This window comes from Plectropomus leopardus, chromosome 21 (genome assembly GCF_008729295.1).
Source record: "Plectropomus leopardus isolate mb chromosome 21, YSFRI_Pleo_2.0, whole genome shotgun sequence".
NCBI classification, from domain to species: Eukaryota; Metazoa; Chordata; class Actinopteri; order Perciformes; family Serranidae; genus Plectropomus; species Plectropomus leopardus.
The window spans coordinates 22,880,076-22,899,080 of record NC_056483.1 but is presented as its reverse complement, the minus strand read 5'-3'; the positions used below and the strand labels follow the sequence as shown (position 1 = coordinate 22,899,080).

General features: G+C 39.0%; 1 protein-coding gene across 1 annotated transcript in view; it reads right to left on the bottom strand.

Moving 5' to 3' along the window:
* The window catches only part of vstm2a (V-set and transmembrane domain containing 2A), a 94,193-nt gene that overhangs the window by 18,604 nt on the left and 56,584 nt on the right, over positions 1-19,005 (bottom strand). Inside the window, exons 3-4 of the mRNA XM_042510902.1 lie at positions 11,967-12,017; positions 8,129-8,465 (exon numbers count right to left, since the gene is read on the bottom strand). Coding sequence (XP_042366836.1) covers positions 8,129-8,465; positions 11,967-12,017 — 388 coding nt within the window. The remainder of the gene's footprint in view (positions 1-8,128; positions 8,466-11,966; positions 12,018-19,005) is intronic.

Below are 19,005 nucleotides of genomic sequence, written 5' to 3'. Positions count from 1 at the left end.
TTAAAAGCATAGCATGCTATAAAATAAATAAATAAAAAATACATAAAAAATGAATTGATAAATGAAGCAATAAATAAATAAATAAGGTTAGGGGGATAGGGTTAAAACATGTTTTCAATTAAATAAATATATAACATGGCATAAATACTTCACAAGTGATGCAAGTAAATTACATAACGTTACATTAATCCCACACTGACCTGTGGTTCCACAGGGGGCACAAACACTGATCTCCTGGGTGAAAGTCTATTTTTTTTTTTTTATTCATCCTCAGCCCCTTCTTCCCACTTTTCGTAGACTTTCACGCTATTTAAACTATGTCAGTTGCTCTAAACATCAAGTATTGCTGCATATGGTTTTACAGAGGAGTAAGCTGAAAGCCCTGTGTGTCTCAGAGTGTGCCCTCAGCACTGCTACACAGAGCCATGTAACAAAGCATCAGTATTTAATGACCTGAGAATGAGACCTGGCTGTTTTGGACACGTATTGCTGAAAGAAGTTCTTGGAGACACTCTCTGACTTCATATTAGTGTTGTGCTGTATATTCTCTCTAACATGCACAGTAATGTCTGCGCTTATTTGACACAAACTGCCACTTTTGCAGACATGTAGCCACATCTGAGGCTTTAGTGGAAATGTTTTTTTCCCCCCTGCTGAACATTTACAGCCAGATTTTCACCCAAAAATACAAAAATGGGAGTACGGAAAGGACCATAGACGCATCCACATGAACTTGAAATGACACATTGACATTGCGTGAGGCTGCTTGAGCAATATGAATGCAGTCATGAACAGCAGTCCTGCGGTTCCTAACCACCTACTGGAGTGATGACTCATTGGTGTTCTTTCCTTAGACATATGCAGTGGAGGCAGTTTGAAAAAAGATGGTGGTTCTTAAAAACAAGGTCAGTGATTTTTTCTTCTTGTTTGCATGAATGCTTATGCAATAAGCTCAGTCCATATTTGTTTTTCTTTCATGCAGGAACCAGGCTGGCCTCAGGGGTGGAGGGACAAGTCTGGCTCCGGGGACATATTTCTATCCTTTCTTTTTTTCTATTTTTTTCCCTCCTCACATTCAGCTCTGGTCACCTCTGAGCTTTGAGAGAACAACACTGCCAGGAACGATGGAGGCCGAGCTGTGATCTAACAACATCTGACACACTGGTGGGGAGTAGCTGTGAACAAACCACTCTGCTCCTGCTCCTGCTGCTGCTGCTGCAGCCGCTACACCCTCCACAGTCACATTTCCCCCATCTGGAAAGTGCCTCATTGTTTACAGATGCAGCAATGCGGAAAAGGAAAAATATCTGCACTCTCCCAGGTTTAATTTCATCTCAGCCTATTTACCTATTGTTGCTCATCTGCCTCAAAACCCGAGTGCGGCAGTAATAGAACTCTGTCGCCCTCAGCCGTAACACCTCTGCGCCGCTCGGAGAAGGTGGTTAAGGCTGCCTGAGCAGCCACGGAGAGGCATTTATCAGTGTCAGACACACCGCACAGAGGACTCACTGCAACACAGTTGTCAGCATAATTTGGCTGCCTCATAATCTCTGACTCTGCAGCCCCGGGGATTATTCAACTTTTTACCTCTATTCAGTGGCAAGTAATATCTCTCTGTGTTTCGCTTCAGGGTGCAGAGGGCTGTCTGAGCCCACAGCGGGGTCGACTTAGTGTTTGAACCGTCTGACCAGGAAGAAAATGATTGATGCTTGTAGATGAAGAGGTGCAGTGCAGATGTAGCATAATTTGATAGTCGTAGAAATGAAAATGATGCAAAGAGTTAATGAGATCAAATTGAGCCAGCCGAGGGGGGAGAAAAGGCTGCCACACAGACAACCTTACTGTTACAGGCTGAACAACGTCAAGATAAAAGACAGATTTCCTCCATCGGCTTTAGGATGCTGACATGTGCAACATGCATGATGTTCTCACAGCCATTAACACCTAGATTGACAGTTCTCTCCACTAGCATTTAATCTCTCAAATCTGAGAAAATTGGTTTGATTTCTTTCTTTTCTTTTCTTTTCTTTTAGGTTTTAGGTTTTTCTTGCTATTCTGGGAGCCATTTGTAATTTACATACCCCTCACAGTTTCTTGTAAGAAATCAAAACAGTTTGCTAAGCATTTTTTTCTTTGCTTGTTTTATTTTATTTTTCTTTCTTTCTGTCTTTTTTTCCTCATTTTTAGTTAATTTTCTTTAACTTATTACTAATTTATTGCTATTATGGGGGCCCTTTCTTATTAGGATGCTCATCTCCCTCACAGGTCTTTGCATGAAACCAAATTTTGCTCAGCTGTCAGAGGGTTAAATCAAATCCATACAAATACAAAAACACAGGAGCACATCACATTCATGTCAATAGAGAATACCTAAAGAAAAAGAAAATGTTGGCATTGTATGTTTTAACAAACCTCAGACATATCACACTTGTATGTTTGATGCATGACATTTTAACGCTTCTAAAGTGATGTAGTATATGAGCTGACTTTGTCATCAGTGAAGTGGAGGGGATGGTGAATGCCATGACAACTAGGCCAGATGCTGCCAAGCTGCAGACTATCTAACGCTGTCCAACACCAACATACAACAATAAAGGTAGTTTGTTTTTTTCCAGCAGCCTTATTAACCACCAAACGTAAATGTTGTTAGCAACCTGTCATAGTGTTGCCCATGACGATATTGCTAAAATATTTTTTTTTACTTTACATTTTCTTTACATTGTCCAGCAGGACACATTACTACATGTCCTGCTGGAGTAGTGCCACAAATTGTTTGGTTTCCTCAAGATATTTCTGCATTAACTGCTGGGATGGTGCCATGGAAAACATTTTTTTCAAGATGTTTCTGCATTTTATTACAAGATAGTGCCACAAAAGTAGCATTTTCCTTCTTTTTTTTTTTACCAAATCATTGCTGCATTTCCTACAAAAAGCAATATATCTTTACTGAGTTGTTGCTGTGTTTGCAACCAGGGTATTCCCACAAAATACGATTGTTTTTTTACTCAGGCATATCTGTGTTTCCTGCTGGGAGATTTCCACAAGTAGCTGTAATTTTTTTAACTAAACATCACTGTTTTTCCAAGCAGGAATAGTTCCACTTAAAACATTTTTTTAAACAGAAACATGGCTGTGTTTCCATTGAGTCCACAAAACCAGGTATTTTAGGCCAAAATATGATCTTTCCTAACATATTCAAGGGTTGTTTGTTTTTCTGTGCTGCACATTACTCACAGCGTTGTTTAAACACAAAAATGATGTTAAGTTCCAACATATTTGCTACATAATAACATACAAATGTAACATATCTGTGGTTTGCACAAATGCACAATGCCAACATTTATTCTGTCGGTTGAGGTATTTGAAATGACGCAAATTATTAAATGATGCCTCATTGTTTTATCACTTCTGAATGACACTTAGTTGTTTACAATGCATTTGTTTTCTAATTACTTGAGCGTACAACAAACATCAACTCTCCATTTAGGGTGCTGCTGGTAACCGTTTCTGATTGGAATGACACACGTTTAAGTTTGCTCAGTGTAACTAAGTGACTAATTAGCGGTCTTATTTAATTTTTCACACACTTATTTTGTTATAGTAATGTTATTAGCATTTTTTTATCAGTGTAAATTCACTCACTACAAAAAGTGCTATTTATTTCAGCTGACAAAAATAGAGTTTAATTATAGTGTTTGATGGGAGATAGTGAGCGCTTTATGAATGAATAATCATTGTTGCAGCAAGATGGTTGCTGCATATTTCCCCTTATTTAACCTTTTATAACCTAAACTAATTGGCTTGGTTTCTTGTAAAAAGCATGGGAAGAAGGCAATGAGCAATGAACAGAAAATTAGTTTGAAGGGGGAAAAAAGAAAAAAGAAAAGAAAAAATAAAAAATAAAAATATAAACCTAGCCAAAAATGCTTAAAAATTGTAATAATTTAATACAATTTCAAATATGGAATTATGATTATTGTAAAGTAAGAAGTATTGTAAGTTTTTCCCCTATTTTTTTTTTCTATTTTCCCTTGACATTTTGTGCCAGCTTTTTAAAATAATTTCTAGGAATCTGTGAGAAAGCAGAAATGACAAAGAAATAAGGAAGGAATAAGTAAAATGTAAAACAAAATTACCTCAAAATTGGTTTAAAAGGGAAAAAAAATAGAAAAAGAATGCTTTGAGTATAATATTGTTACATAATTTATTATGTTTTATAAAATTTAAATATGATCATATATATATATATAGTTTCCCTTACTTTTCTATTTTTCCTAATTACTTTGATTACTTTGAAATTACTTGATTTTTTCCCCATGTTTTTGAAAAAAGAAAAATTATGTTGTGGTTTCAAAGGGTTAAAGAAGGGACTCATTGAAGAGAAGAAATATGTCCATGTTTGTTAAAGGAGGCCCACGGGGAACTCAGCTTACCTCAGCAATAATGAAAGGGTTAAACCACCCTCCACTGGCTTGGCGTGCACGTTTTCCATTTCTTGCAGAAGCTGATGATGTTGCGCTCACTGAGACAACTCAATAGGTATCACACTGCACATATCTCTGAGAGGAATTCATCCTCACTGTGCACGATGAAAGACAAAGGCACCATTGATATTCTTTGCAATCTCCTCAATGTAATTACAGGCTGGGTATTAGATTCCCATGATGGAGACATATTGCAGTTAATCTCATCTATTCCATTTGTTCAAATTCATTGAAAATAAACTTTTAAAGTAAGTCAGCATATGTAGCATTCCTTTCTATGTTTTCCAGGCCATTTTTGTTTCAGTTTCCAGAGGAGTCTTCCTACCAATGAGAACATTTTTAAATTCTACCCACAGCAAAGTTTAAAGCAGCTGAGAATAACAGTTCAGGAGCGGTGAATTTCACACCAAATAAATGTGAAGAATAATATAGAAAGATGGTGCAGATTTGGGCTAGCCTGCTTAGGTGGGGAGTCCCAGAGCTGAGGAGCCTGCAGCAAGAATCCCCTCGGTAATAAGGTGAGATTTAAGAAGCACCAGAGGAGGCCTGCCTGAGGAGCTCAGGAGCTGCTCATGAGGGATGAACATTTCTAAAATATAGCTGGGAGCCTGGCCGTGTAGTGCCTCAGCATTAACAGTAAAGTCTTAAAATCAATTTAAAAGCTCACAAGCAGCCTGAAAAGAGAGGCATGAAAGGGCGGGATGTGTTCTCCTCTCCTAGAATTAGTTACGAGCCTAGCAGGAACGATTTGGGTATGCTGGAGGCAGCCAATTGACTTATAGCTGATCCTTCAATAAAGAGAATTGCAACACTGCAAATGAGATGAAATAAAACCACAGACTTCTCCGATATCTGTGGTGACTGAAAAAAAAGAGCTAATTTTGGCTTTGATTCTCAGCACAAGGCTGCATCTCCCCGATCACTCAATAGTTAATCAGTAGTTATTATAAAGATTAATACAGAGGAGTGTTTCTTTTAACCCTTTGAAACCTAAGCAACTTGGGTTTATTTCTTTCTAAAACACGGGAAGAACACAGTTAGCATATTCAGAAGAAATTAGCCCAAAATTAGGAAAAAAAATATAAAAAGTACAAGTAAATTTCCCCAAAATCTGAAAAAAAACAACCCCAAAATATACGAAAAACCCAGCAACGAGAAAATGACCCAAAAAGTGCAAAATATTAATAATAATGATAATAACAATAATAAGAAGAAGAAGAAGAAGAAGAAAAAGAAGAAGGAAATATATTTTTAAATACACAATTATAATAAATGTAAATATAATTTTGGGGGCTTTTTTTTTGTTTTTTAAAAAATAATTTTACAGATCTACAAATTATTTGCACAATTTGTGTAGCATTTCTTGCTCTTTGCTCAAACTAATTTGCTCTGGGTTAGACAGTTTCCTTGTAAAGGTGTCTAAATGCAACACAAGAAAAGTTACATCATCTCTATGTTTTGAAGGGTTAAGCAGATTGTACTGTGAGAAAGAAACAAAGGTCAATAGTAGGCTCTCAGATTTTGATTCATTGTTGGTGATACAGTGACAACGCTCACCCCGGGTTTCATCAACATGCGTTTCCACTATGACCAGTTGCATAACTGGAGCTATACGTCGGAGCTTGTGATGTTGAGTATTTTCTCGTCCCTCTCATTACCAGATCATTAAATACTGAAGCTTTGTCACGCCCACCAGCGTGTGATATCATTGCCAAAGGAAGCCCCAGGGTTTCCCACACATTCTTTGTGACAGACCATCAAAATTAAAACAACTGTCATCACAAATAGATTTTTAGAGTTGGACTATTCATAAATAACTGTTATTTATAGCATATACGGCTGATGGATACCAAACATTTCCAACACCTTAAGAGCATGGTGCAGTTCAAAAGTCAAAATGAATGGGAAAAAGATAGATGTAATCATTTACAAAAAAATCACAACATGTTGTTATGAATTATTCAGCTTCAATACAAATGATGGCTTCAATGATGGCATTTAGCCTTCCAAAAATAACATTAAAGTACACGCTGTCACACTCATTTAGTGTATTTAAGTACTGTAGCAACGCCCACATTCCCCATCATGCCTGTTTCCAGTTTGCAGTTAATAGTTTGCTGTTTAATGTTCCAAAAAGCAAATATCACTTTTTTTGTCAGTGCTGATAATGTGTCTGTTCTGTTGGTTTTTGTTGGTTATTGTCATATTTGTGTAAGTTGTACATCACTAGTGAGTATGTTTCATCATATCAGCTGTATATTATGCCTCTGCCGTTATGTTGTGACATTTATACAGATATGAACTGTTTCTGATCTGCCGCTGTATACACCCTAAGACTGAGTTAAAAGATGACTGAGTCTGAGATGAGATTGAGACTAGATCAAGACCTTCAAAAAGTGGTCTTGAGACTAAGACTGATCTTGAGTACTGCAACACTGATTGAAACAGATATGGAATTCCAGAGACAGTCCTTCTGAAGCCTCTCAAAGACTGCAGCTGCGCTCAAAGTTCAGTCAGATTCACCTCTGCCCTTTGATGCTTGTCATGACCTTTTTAATGTGCAACCAGTCACATGACAGTATGACATTACCCGAAAGCCATAAGTGATCGAGGAAAAGCTCATAGCATTCTGTGCACCCAGAACTGTACACCACTGTCTCAAAATCATATCACGATCTTATCAGGAAGATTGGATGGACTACCAGCTTTGCTACATGGTGCATGGTGCAAGTTGTGACAAAAGGTTATGCTACACTTTGCCTCTCAAGGAGGTTGACAGGGTCATTGATCAATGCAAAAGACTTATCAAGCACTTGGCCAACTTCTCCAAATTCTGGCTCTCATATGATATTTTCCTATTTGTAATCTTGTTCTGCAAAATCTGTTCTGATAGTTCTGTGAGACTGATACTCTATACAAAACTGCTCAGAGCCACCAGGCATTACACGCTCTTGGACCACAGGGTTAATTATAACAGTGAATGCCCACTTTTTTGTGAAGCAGGTCTGTTTCTTGAACTGTACAGCCCAACAAGAAAACCATAAAACCATCCTGGTAGAGAGCCTTTAGCATGGCAAGATGTCAACATTTTCACATTTGTCTAATAAGCTTTGTGAATAATTTGGTGCAAGTCGCGACCAAAGGTTACGCTACAATTTGCTTTTTACAGAGGCTGATAGGGCTGTTGATCAATGCAAAAGACTCATCAAGTCCTTGGCCAACGGAATTCTGGCTCTCACATTACATTTTCCTGCTCGTACTCTTGTTTCACAAAATCTGCACTGACAGTTCAGTGAGACTCATACACTCCACACAGCTGTTCAGAGCCACCAGGCACTGGAGATTAGATGCTCTTGGAGCTGCAGGGTTAATCATTAGAGTGAATAACGCATGCATTGGTCTCTTTCAGACTGCCTTTTTGTAAGGCAGGTCTGTTTTTGAAGTTGTCATTTTACACTTGACTGCTACAGAATCCATGTCAAAGTCTGATGTTGGTTGTTCTGGATCTCAACCAAAACAACTCGTATTCAGGTAGGTGACTCATGAACACATCAAACACATCAGACAGGTTGCAGACCAGACGATACACTGCTGGTAAAAACTCTCACTACACAAGACTTATGTAACCCTCCCCCAGGGCTTACCTGAGCCGGGGTTGTGTTTAGCTGTATTGGAGGATGTGTGAGAGGTGGAGGTGGAGGCCACCCTCTGATCTGAACTCATGCTGTCCTGACCCAGAGGCGAGCTGGACTTTCTCGGTTTCTTGTCTGTCAGGTGCAGCGGGGAGCTTTTCTTGGGAGGCAGCAGTGGTCGTCGTGGCCTGGCCGTGGCGTTGACCTTCAGCCAGGCTTGGGCTTTGTACTCCACAATCTCTCCGTAGTTAGCTCGTGTCACCCGGCATTCGTACAGTCCTTCGTCGCTCTTGCTGACTCTGGAGATCTGCAGCTTGTGTGAGATGTCGTTGCCCTGGACTTTCACTGTCTGTTAGAGTAAAAAGAGACCACAGTGTCATAACAGTGGCAGGTATGAAGCAACAACACAAGGTTTCATGACAAAATGTGACACTCTTCCACATCATGCTGTATGACAGTGATAGTGACATTTCGCATAAACATTTAGAAGTTGGATTCATAAACATACAGAAATGACTATGATTATTATATATTCACTCTAATAAAAAAAAATACATATTTTTCTTCTTGACTGTAGTGCTAATTATCAGTATAGATTGTTTTGGTGTGGATTATAGAGATATCAGCCGTAGAGATGTCTGCCTTATTTCCGATAAAATGGAACTTGAGGGCACTCCAGCCCATTCTCACTCCAAAAATCATCATATACTGCTGCTTGTAGAGGTGATTTCATCTTTAGATCCCAATGTAAAAAGTAACTTTTCCCGGCTGTATGATATGCCGCTGGAGGATGTCAGCTGAGAAATTAACGGACAGAACTGTTTGCGGTGTTATGATATGCCGCTAGGTGGCTGGATGGCACCTGCTGCATCAGGATGATATGTGGACGTACAGCATCAGTTGAGAATGCTGAATGTAACCTGTTGCGTCCACACCACACAATGCTCAATGATGTCAGGTTGAAACGCTGCTGGTAACAACGTAATATAAGAAACTATAAGGTCCCCATAAAGAGGGCTTAAGGGCCAATGGATGGGTTCAACAAACCATAGACTTTTCATGTGAGTCTGGTGTTTGCTTCCTGTCTGAATGTGATTGTTTTTTGTTTTTTTTTTCTAAACCTAACCATGTTCCCTTTTTGCCTTAACCTAACCATCGTGACATTGTGGCCTAATCTTATGCATGTGCTTTTGTTGTTGTTCCAGCGTTGGTTGGCATGTGCTTTTGTTGCCTCAACATAACCACGTGCTGAATAATGTCACCTTTTGCTTTTGTTGACATCTTGGGACGTCAAAAGCAGACACAGAAGGATACCTAGAGTGTAATATTCCTCTGCAAAGAGGCAATATGTGATGACTTGTGATGAGTTAGAGTTAGACACTCGGCTTGGGGTGCTCGAGTGTCAAAACATACATTTGAAAAATTCAGCAGAACTGTCTCTACAGAAATTGTGAGCTGGTTACCCAGTATATTCCAAAGACCCTGCTTGGAGCAGTTTCATGGTCTTCTTCCTACCAAACTACACCAGCCAACTGAATCATCCTGCATAAAAAGTGTGCATCTTTTGCTGGGTCACCAAGCACCACTGAGCTAGCTAACATTACAGCTCAGTTGAAAATATGCCATTAATGTTTACATCTCGAACAAGCACAAACCTCATGTTGACGCTAGATGCTTGCTTCCTACTGTGCCATGTTACGGTTGCTTTGAGCACCACAAGAGAGTGCCATCCATCCACCCCACCCAAAACCATTATATTTGAGAGTAGAAAAATATCTAATGGCCGATAGTCCCAAAAATCTGCAAATCAAACCAGAACACTAATGGGGTGCCATTAATTGATGAAACTTTTACTTTTTAAACTGGTTGTCATCAGCATATATAGGTTTTCCTTTCATCTTGTGGTGAACCTTGAGGGCTCTGGACCACCTTTGAACACCTGGTGGCACTGAAGCAAACTTACTGGCTTAAGCAGCAAAAAAAATAGTGATGTATTGAGATGGGCAACCTAGATAAAATTCTCTGTCACATTACCTTTTGTGTAATTGATTTTGAGTTTTCAGTTGTTGTATTTTTATATAATATTATGGAAAGTGTGCTGAGAAACTTGTTTAGATTAAATAAATGAAAAGAATCAATTGAAATACAGCAATGTTGTAAACCCTGCTCATTGTTTTGCAATGTTGCTTGTGAAGACTTTTTACAACCAAAAATATTTAAAAGGATATTTCATCTTGGCCTTTTGGGGGCGTACAGTTAACTGAAGTAATTTGGCACAACCCCTGAAAAACTAGTTTCACACAAGTCAACATTAAATATTCATGACTAAACAGGTCATGATCAAAGTTCATAAAGCAACTCAGGCATCATGTATTAAATGTCAAACAGTCAAAAACTCATAACCATTTAACACCTAAACTCTGATCTGGGAGTGTGCTTGCACCCACAACTGTTCATGTGTACATTTATCACTGTAATAAGTGGAGAGGAAGTGATCTGTGTTGGCCTGTACAGCTCTGAGAGCAGCGCAGCAAACTCACTCACCAGTGCATGCTAATGAGGACAGCTGAACTGGTCAGGCTGCTGGGAACCGGTATGAATATTTAGTGGTACTTGATTTTCACTGACGTATGCCAAATCCGGCTCCAAAATTCAAATTACATTTAAACACAACTCAATAAAAAATACTTTTTTGAAGGAAACATGCCAATTTATGCCTTAATAAAGTTTACTGGCATCTTTTTTTTTCAACAGTTCACATTGACCTATGCTTCTCTACTTCACAGAGGTCGTTGGAAGGTGAGTAAATAATGGGCTTACACAACACATCATTTTGATGCTGCAGACTGGAGTTTAAGCTACGAGTCTCGTATTTGGTTAGGTTTAAACACCAAATTAAAGAAAAAATGATAAATATGTAGGGTTAATAAAAGGTACTGGTTTTGGTTCAATATGCATCCAGGTGCATACAGTTACTGTTAACCTGTTCAGCTTTAACCAAATGCGGATACAGTGCAATCAGTATTTGCATCTTTGCAGTCTGATTTTCAGTTAAAAATAAAACACTGGGTCTCATGAATGAGGCCCATTTGTTTAATTTGTTTTATTTTTATTTTATTTTACTCTATAATCCTAAGGTTTTTGGCACTAAGAAAAGTCTACGTCTGTTTCATGGTCTCTAATTGCAGTTTGCACCGGTGCTCTTATAATGATGAATGCCATTGTCCTTGGAATGTTAAAGCATGTGCCAGTTGATCCTAATTAGCATAGGTAAACACCCCACTGATACACATAAATTATCACAAGACTGCAGGGTCGTGCGTAGACACCGAAACTGAAAAGTTGAGAGAATTACCAGCCTGTTCTCACTCCAAACTAGTCAAATGCATCCGCTCTGTTGGTGTTTTACAAGCCTGACACCCAAACCCACCTTCTGCATCCTACTGGAACGTGACTGAACAGTGTCAGATGAGAATGGAATGCATTGCTATTATATACTGGTGAACGGCTAAACATTTGCACATGACTATCTGAGGATTCTGGTGAGGTCATTTAGGGGAAGCCTTCTGTGTGCCTCGCTGGGAACAGAGTGCACATGCAGAGTGACAGGAAAAAGGGGCAGAACGGTTGGCGGGGCATGAGCACAGGAAGGGAACCACTCTGACAGTAATAATACACTGCCGCTGATTTCACTGATTAGCTCCTTTCTGCGGCTGAAGGTGTATTATTGGGGGAAATCAGCCGCTGTTGTGTTTGCTCGGAATGACACGCTGCCAACTTGCGTCACAGCGATGGCCCACGTTTTTGAGAAGCACCGAGGCTGCAATGCATGATGTGCTCTTCAACTTACACTTATTTTTGTCCCCTCATCATCAGGATCGGGCTCCGGTATCATCTCCATCTGGGGGAACACAGAGAGGAAGGGGTGGAGAAAGGGAGCATTAGTAGAGTGATAGTGGCCTCCTGCAGCTCAGGACACATTCAAATATGTATGTTTTGCAAGTCTGGTGTAAGCCTCCCTGAAACCAGCTACCAGATTACTACAACAACTTCCAAAAAAAAAAAAAAAAGAGGCATCATCTATCCGCTGACGCTCATAAATCTTTCATTCTGACATCAACACACAGTTTACAGACTGCACTGCTACTGTTCTGCCTTTAAAAATAAATGCAGAAAGATGTTGCCACTGTTTTTTGATTTATTTTTAGATTTCTTTGAGTGGTTCTGTGGAGGAATTAAAGACACTTCTTACACGCTGCAGTGAATCAAGAGGATGCAAACAGCTTCTGGAGACAAATTACGCCTCAAAACCTCCATCATTTGCCGCAGTAAAACTTATATTATCCATGAAAACTTATGACAAATAATAAAATGTCAGAAGGCCCTGGAAATAGCTCTCTAGTAAAAGAAATTCAAAGCGCAAAAAGGCCGGAGCAGCAGCATAGCTCTAGGGGGTTTGAGAAATGCCCGTTTGAGCCCTGGTGGCATAATTCTAGCACTGTGGCAAGCACTGAGCCCTACAGCCTACATCACGGACTGGGCATTGATTTTAGAGGCCATAATTTATTTATCTCACATCGGATGCCAAATGGATGTGTGCCAGGGACCAAAAAAAGGCTGACTACAAAGCTGAAGAGGAGCAAAAGCAATGCAGGAGGAGGTTTCTCCAGAGGACGCGGAAGCAAGGCCGAGACAAAACGAGGAAGGGTGGGAGAGGGATAAGATGGCTACTTATGAGCATTTGCAGCAGAGAGCGTTCCTTCAAGTGCTGTAATTACCTCAGAGGAACCGGGCGCTTTTCCCCCCGGAGGATGTTCGGCAGACAGGTGATTAATGAGCGGAATTAGGAGCCATAGTTTTCTCTGTCTGCATGTATGCATGACTCTTACATCTTGACTCCGCAGATGGACCTGGCATTCTCTATTGTATCAGAGAGACGTCTTTAACGGCGAGGCAGGATTAATTGTCTTCCAGTCTTGGCGTCGGACTGTTTCAAGTCATCAATTTCAGCCTCCTCTTTTACAAACTTCACAGTGGTTATATGGGCTGGCTGTGCAGTCTATATCTGTCACCTGAGGAGGATAAAGTTAGAGATCTGCTCGAGGAGACACTCGCTGAGTTCAGGAAACAAAGCAGCAAAGAAGATGGGTGGGACAATGGTATAATTGCTTCCCGAACAATTAAAATATAGCTCCTCGTGCAGCTGAACTTTTCTTTATTTTTTATTAAAATCCTTTAATTAAAGCAGCAACATGTTGTCATTGATTATTACAATCTGCAGTTTTCTGTTCTGACTGATCAAACGCCTTCTGTAGCCCATTATTTAACTAGTGATAATTAAGCACTGCCTGGAAACATCTTTCCACTCCACACTGTGTTTGTCACTTTGATTTCGTCATTCTCTTTATCGTTGCAAACTCTTTTGATGCTTACTAAGGAAGAAGCTTGAAACATAATCTAAAGTAGTCCAAGCCTTTTATGTGTTCTCCATGACATTATTTTTCTGTATTTATACACATACTGAACATATTCTCTCACTTACACCTCCTCTCATATCTTCTTTGAGCCACTGTGTACATGCAGGTCCAATGCAAAACCGAAACTGACCCACTCACTTCATATTATTGCTTAAATTGCACGACCCATGGTCACACGCTTTTGGCTTTATTCTGTTGTCGGCACATGACCGGCCCTACTTTACATCCCAAATCGAAATTGCGAATTTAAAATACGTCTAATTGAAACACAGCAATAAAAAAAACAGGTGCAACAAGAGATGTTATTGCATCGCATAACTCTTAATAATAATTGTGTGCTATCACCTCCCAGAAATCCCTCAACGTGGCCGCTCCTAAGTATAAGGGGCTTGCCTTCTATTATCACCTGCATAACACACATATTGCCTTGGCAAACACCATTCACTAACAACAACCTGGTCAGACAAAATATTTTCCTGAAGTTTAAATGGTTGCTTATTCAGATAGTAAGATGCACACACAGACGGGTCCACAACATGCAAACTCTGTGCTAGTTACACACACAAGAATGTGTTGCACATGGGTGAAATAATTTATTATTACTAAGAAAAATATTAATGACATTTTTTAAAATGTGAACATAGCAGAGAGCAGAGCAGAGCTGCAGCTCTGAGGTCGAGTGGATGTCCGAGATATTAGAATCTGCAGTACTCTGTCTTTTCCCCCGTGTTTCTCAGGAGGGGATTTCTTAGGCCAGGCATGGCCGACCTACACTCTGCTCTCCAGCTGAACACATCACCTGCTGCTCCTCACAAACCTTCTCATCATTTACCCTAATTATCAGCTATCTGATTTTCCAGTTTGTTGTGAACCCTTCAGTGGCATCATCTCAGCTTTAATCTTGATCAGTTTTTGTGAGGATTTAAAAATTCTGTCTTGTTTTTGGAAACCTGCCTGAACCTGTGTTCCTACCAAACTCACCAGCCTTGCCCTGTGATATGGAGTTGTGAATGCAGTTCAACATGTGTGTTGATGCATTTACAGTCTGAATGAAAAACTGTAGATCAATTAAAACTTGCTTTTCCCCTCAGGGCTCTCTGTTGCTGCCAGTCCTCCCTCTGTGTCTCCATCCATATGGTGCAGTGAAAAGTACAGTTTGAGAGTCTGCAGGATACATGGCTGAATAAATATTTGCCTTTGATAGCAGCTGCTGCGGTTCTTGTCCTGTCTCTGACTAGTCAAAGCTGACCTTTTTTTATTCTTTAATAATAAAATCTTGACAAGACACTGAAGGGCTGGTCAGTAACCACAGGAGCGCAGAAGGTAAAAAAACAATGTGAATCTATCGAGAACGTCAGGTTTCATGTGTTCTCGTAGCAAAACAAGCACAATAGAAACTGTTACTGCAGCATGACATTTGCATTGAAAAGGCTAAAGAGGGGTCAATAAATGGAAAGGCTGATGGGGAGTGCAGATGTAAAGCCTTCAGGGGGAGGAGGAGGAGGAGGAATTGCCTTTCCTCTTTTTTCATTATTTACCAAAATGTCTCCCGCAGCAACAAACAAGTGAGGTCATCGCTTGTTAATGTCAGTCCCAGATACCAAACATGTTCAAAAGAATCTTTTTGTTCTGCCGACTGTCTGCACCAGCTGACCAAGACCTGAACAGAACCGGTCCACCTTGGTCCCATCAGTCGTCACGTCCAAATCACATTTAGACTGCTGGCATTGCTTAGGCTGCATTCACAATTAATCTGGTGTACCAGTTAAAACGCCACCCCACCCATTGAATGTTGGAGGTGCATCTAGGTTGTAGTTATGGGACTGCAGAGGATGCCGAGGAAAAAAAAGAAAACTTAAAACAGAATCAACTTTTGGAGAAAAACAACCCAATGTCATGCTGTGTCGGCCGATGATGTAACCACCAATCAGACCAAAAGACGCTTGCAATACATAATATAAGCACTTTCTATTATTCAATATAACTGAGTGGGGCTGGGCAATATATCAATACATATTATCTTAACATAATTTTTAATTTTAGATAATCTTAATATAATGTTGTCTTTTCCTGGTTTTAAAGGCTGCGTCACAGTAAAGTCATGTAATGTTCTGAACTTATCAGCTCTTCTATTATTTGCCTTTACCCACTTAGGTCAAGTTTACATGAGAACGGCCATGCTTAAAAATCTTTTCTTTGTGTTTTAAAAAAAATATGCATCATATGAAAATGTTAGGAAAACAATACTTGTATACATAGATCCATAAAAACTAACCAAAACACTGCAGTATGCATGCCTGGCTATTAGCTGCCGGTGTAACACCGGCAACACACCATAGAAGAACACCATGTACATGTGCCAAGTGCAGCTGTGACATCACCAATCTCACAGGATTTGTTTGTAAAAGAAACAAAGTATGTACTAGCAGCTTGTGACTACTGTTCTGCAAAAGAAGAGCACTTTTTTTGTTTGAGTGTGTGCATGTTTGTGTGTTTGTGTCAGTAAAGATTCGACAGGAAAAATCATCAGCAGAAATTCAACTGGTCTGTTCAGCCAAACTGACCAACTGACCTTTTAAATGACATGAATTTGTTTCAACCTCTGAAACCTGGAGCAACATCACTTTTCTTGTGCTGCTTCCAGATTCCTTTCACAAATACTTAAACGTTTGACCACTGAGCAAATTTGTTTGATTTCTTTCAAAAAATGAGAAAAAAAGCCAGTGAGCAACTTGGCAAGAAATGTCCCACAAATAGTAAGAAATATGTAGATTTATGAAGTTATGTGGTAAAAAGGAGAAAATTATAATCTGTAAGACTTTTTCAAGGTAATTTCCTAGATTTTTTTTTACTTTTTTTTGTTTGTTTTTTCTGTTTTTCAGGAAATTTCTTTATCATTTTGGGTCATTTCATCTTCCATTGCTTGTTGTCTTACTGTGATAAATTTCAAGTCACTTAAACTTTGTAATGGAAGTTCACTTGTTGCCATAAAAATGTGAATACATTTCAGCAACTTGGCATGAAATGTTCTACAAGTAAGAAACATGTAAGAAAATTATGCGCAAAAAAAAGAAAAAAAAAGCTCGAGAAAATGTATGTTTTATGATTTTTGTTTAAATTTTATTTTAACCAATTTTTTTCTTTTTACACATTTCTTGCAATAAATTTCAAGTTGGTTAAACTTAGAAATGAAAATTCACCTGCTGTCATAAAAACATGAATACAATGAACTTCAAGAAAAGCTATGTTTTAACTCAAAAGTTGTTGTTTTAACTCAAAAGTTGTTAAACTAATGACCATCTGTTGTTTTAACTTGACACCGTGAGTTGTAACAGTTTTACATTATCCATTCAGGAAACTTGCTTTACCTTGTCACATAAACATAGAATTCCACACTATTTCAACTCACCATTTCAAGTCAAGATCATTTCAGTTATACAAGTTTCTTCCCATGTTTTTGAAAGAAATCAAGTCAATGTGCTCAGAAAAAAAGCCGAGCTATCCCTCAAGGTTCATTAGGGTTACAGTGAAATATGCACGGCTGACATCACACACACTGTGTAAGACAAGACAAGCATTAGGGCACAGATTCATTTTTTAAAAAAAAAACAACAGTATTTTAAGGAGCTAAAGCTGTGACTAGGCGTGTGTGGGAGCACAGGGGGAGGAGAAAAGGAATGACAATATGAACCACTTTTTGTTTTAGGGACTGTATCTCCAAGCTGGGTCTTTAGGTCAGCTGACTGTGCACGCCCTGTTCACATATTGAGAATAAATCCATTGCTGCTTTCACCTCTGCCTCTCAAATATGTTTAAATATTTTATCCAAATTGACTCTTTGGATTTGCAGGCACTAAAACAAAAAAAGGCAGTATTTTATGAGTGTGAACCCATTAGTCACCCAGCGCTGTGCGAATGCAATTAAGGTAATTGTGACATAATGAATGTCCAATATCGGTTCAGAATCCCGGCATTTATCATCAGCTGCAAAGAAAAGGCGTTTATCTGCCACGGAGATGTCGCCCCTGCGTGTCATTAAAAAGAACAGACAAAGCTCTAATAGAGAACAATCAGAGACATGTTCCAATGCATCAAGAACGACTTTTTTCTTTATCTAAATGTGTACCTGACAAATCACGCCAGAAGTAAGTTTGGAGCCTGTGACAGCAGCGTAAAAGTTTTCAATGACACTGTCGGAATAAACCTCCATTATTTTCCCATTTATATTTCATTTCTATCGCATGAGTGGCTTCTGAGCCAAAGCTGCAGCCGCTCGCAAGTATCTCAATTTCAATCGCTTGTCTCTTTATTGCAAAACTCTTCCACCATGACACACTGCCATTCTTCATGCAAATCTCAAATTGACTTCTTGTAAAATGTGCTCTGCAATTAATGGGCATCAAAAAAAAAAAAAAAAAGCTCCATTGAGTTGCTGCGACTAAATTAACGTCACATGAAGAAAAATTGTTATCATTTAAGATGAAATATAGCAGGGCCACCCTGCACGGTAGTGATTGTGTTACAGCTTTCACTGTGACAGGATAGGATCTCATGTGAGAGCGCTGACCTCCGAATGATAGACATGCACGACCGATGGAAACATATTAAAAAGAGGCAACATTTAAATGAGTTTATCCGGCAATCATTGGATTTACAAGCACAAACACTCAGAGGAGGTTAAACTCAGGTCGTGGACTTCAAATGACACATTAAACCCTGTAATCTTAAGCTATGGTGGGGGTGGAGATGTGTCATTATATATAGTATATTGCTGTGAAACACTTATCATCACCAGTTTCCACAATACGATGCCAGTTTTGTCCTTGGGATATGATAGGGAGCAATATATTTCACTTAAATTCCTCTTTGGTGTGATACATGTCAAAATAAGGCTCAAGATGTATAGCATGGGGATAGGAAGCACTGAAAATATTATAGGACTATAGGAGTAGGAATTATAGGAATATATATAGGACAATCTAATGGGGTTCAAGTGGGCATCGCAAGAAAATGTTTATGAGTTACTGTCATGTATTCTGGTGCCTTTAACCCTTTGAAACCTTAGAAATAAAAAGTAGGCTTGATTTCATAAGGGAGGAAGGCATTAAGCAACTTTAAGATCCGATTAGTTGAGAATGTAAAAGAATGTCAAAAATAAGTACAAAGAATTATCTGAAAATAAGGAAGAAGGTCTCAAAATCATGAAANCGCAAGAAAATGTTTATGAGTTACTGTCATGTATTCTGGTGCCTTTAACCCTTTGAAACCTTAGAAATAAAAAGTAGGCTTGATTTCATAAGGGAGGAAGGCATTAAGCAACTTTAAGATCCGATTAGTTGAGAATGTAAAAGAATGTCAAAAATAAGTACAAAGAATTATCTGAAAATAAGGAAGAAGGTCTCAAAATCATGA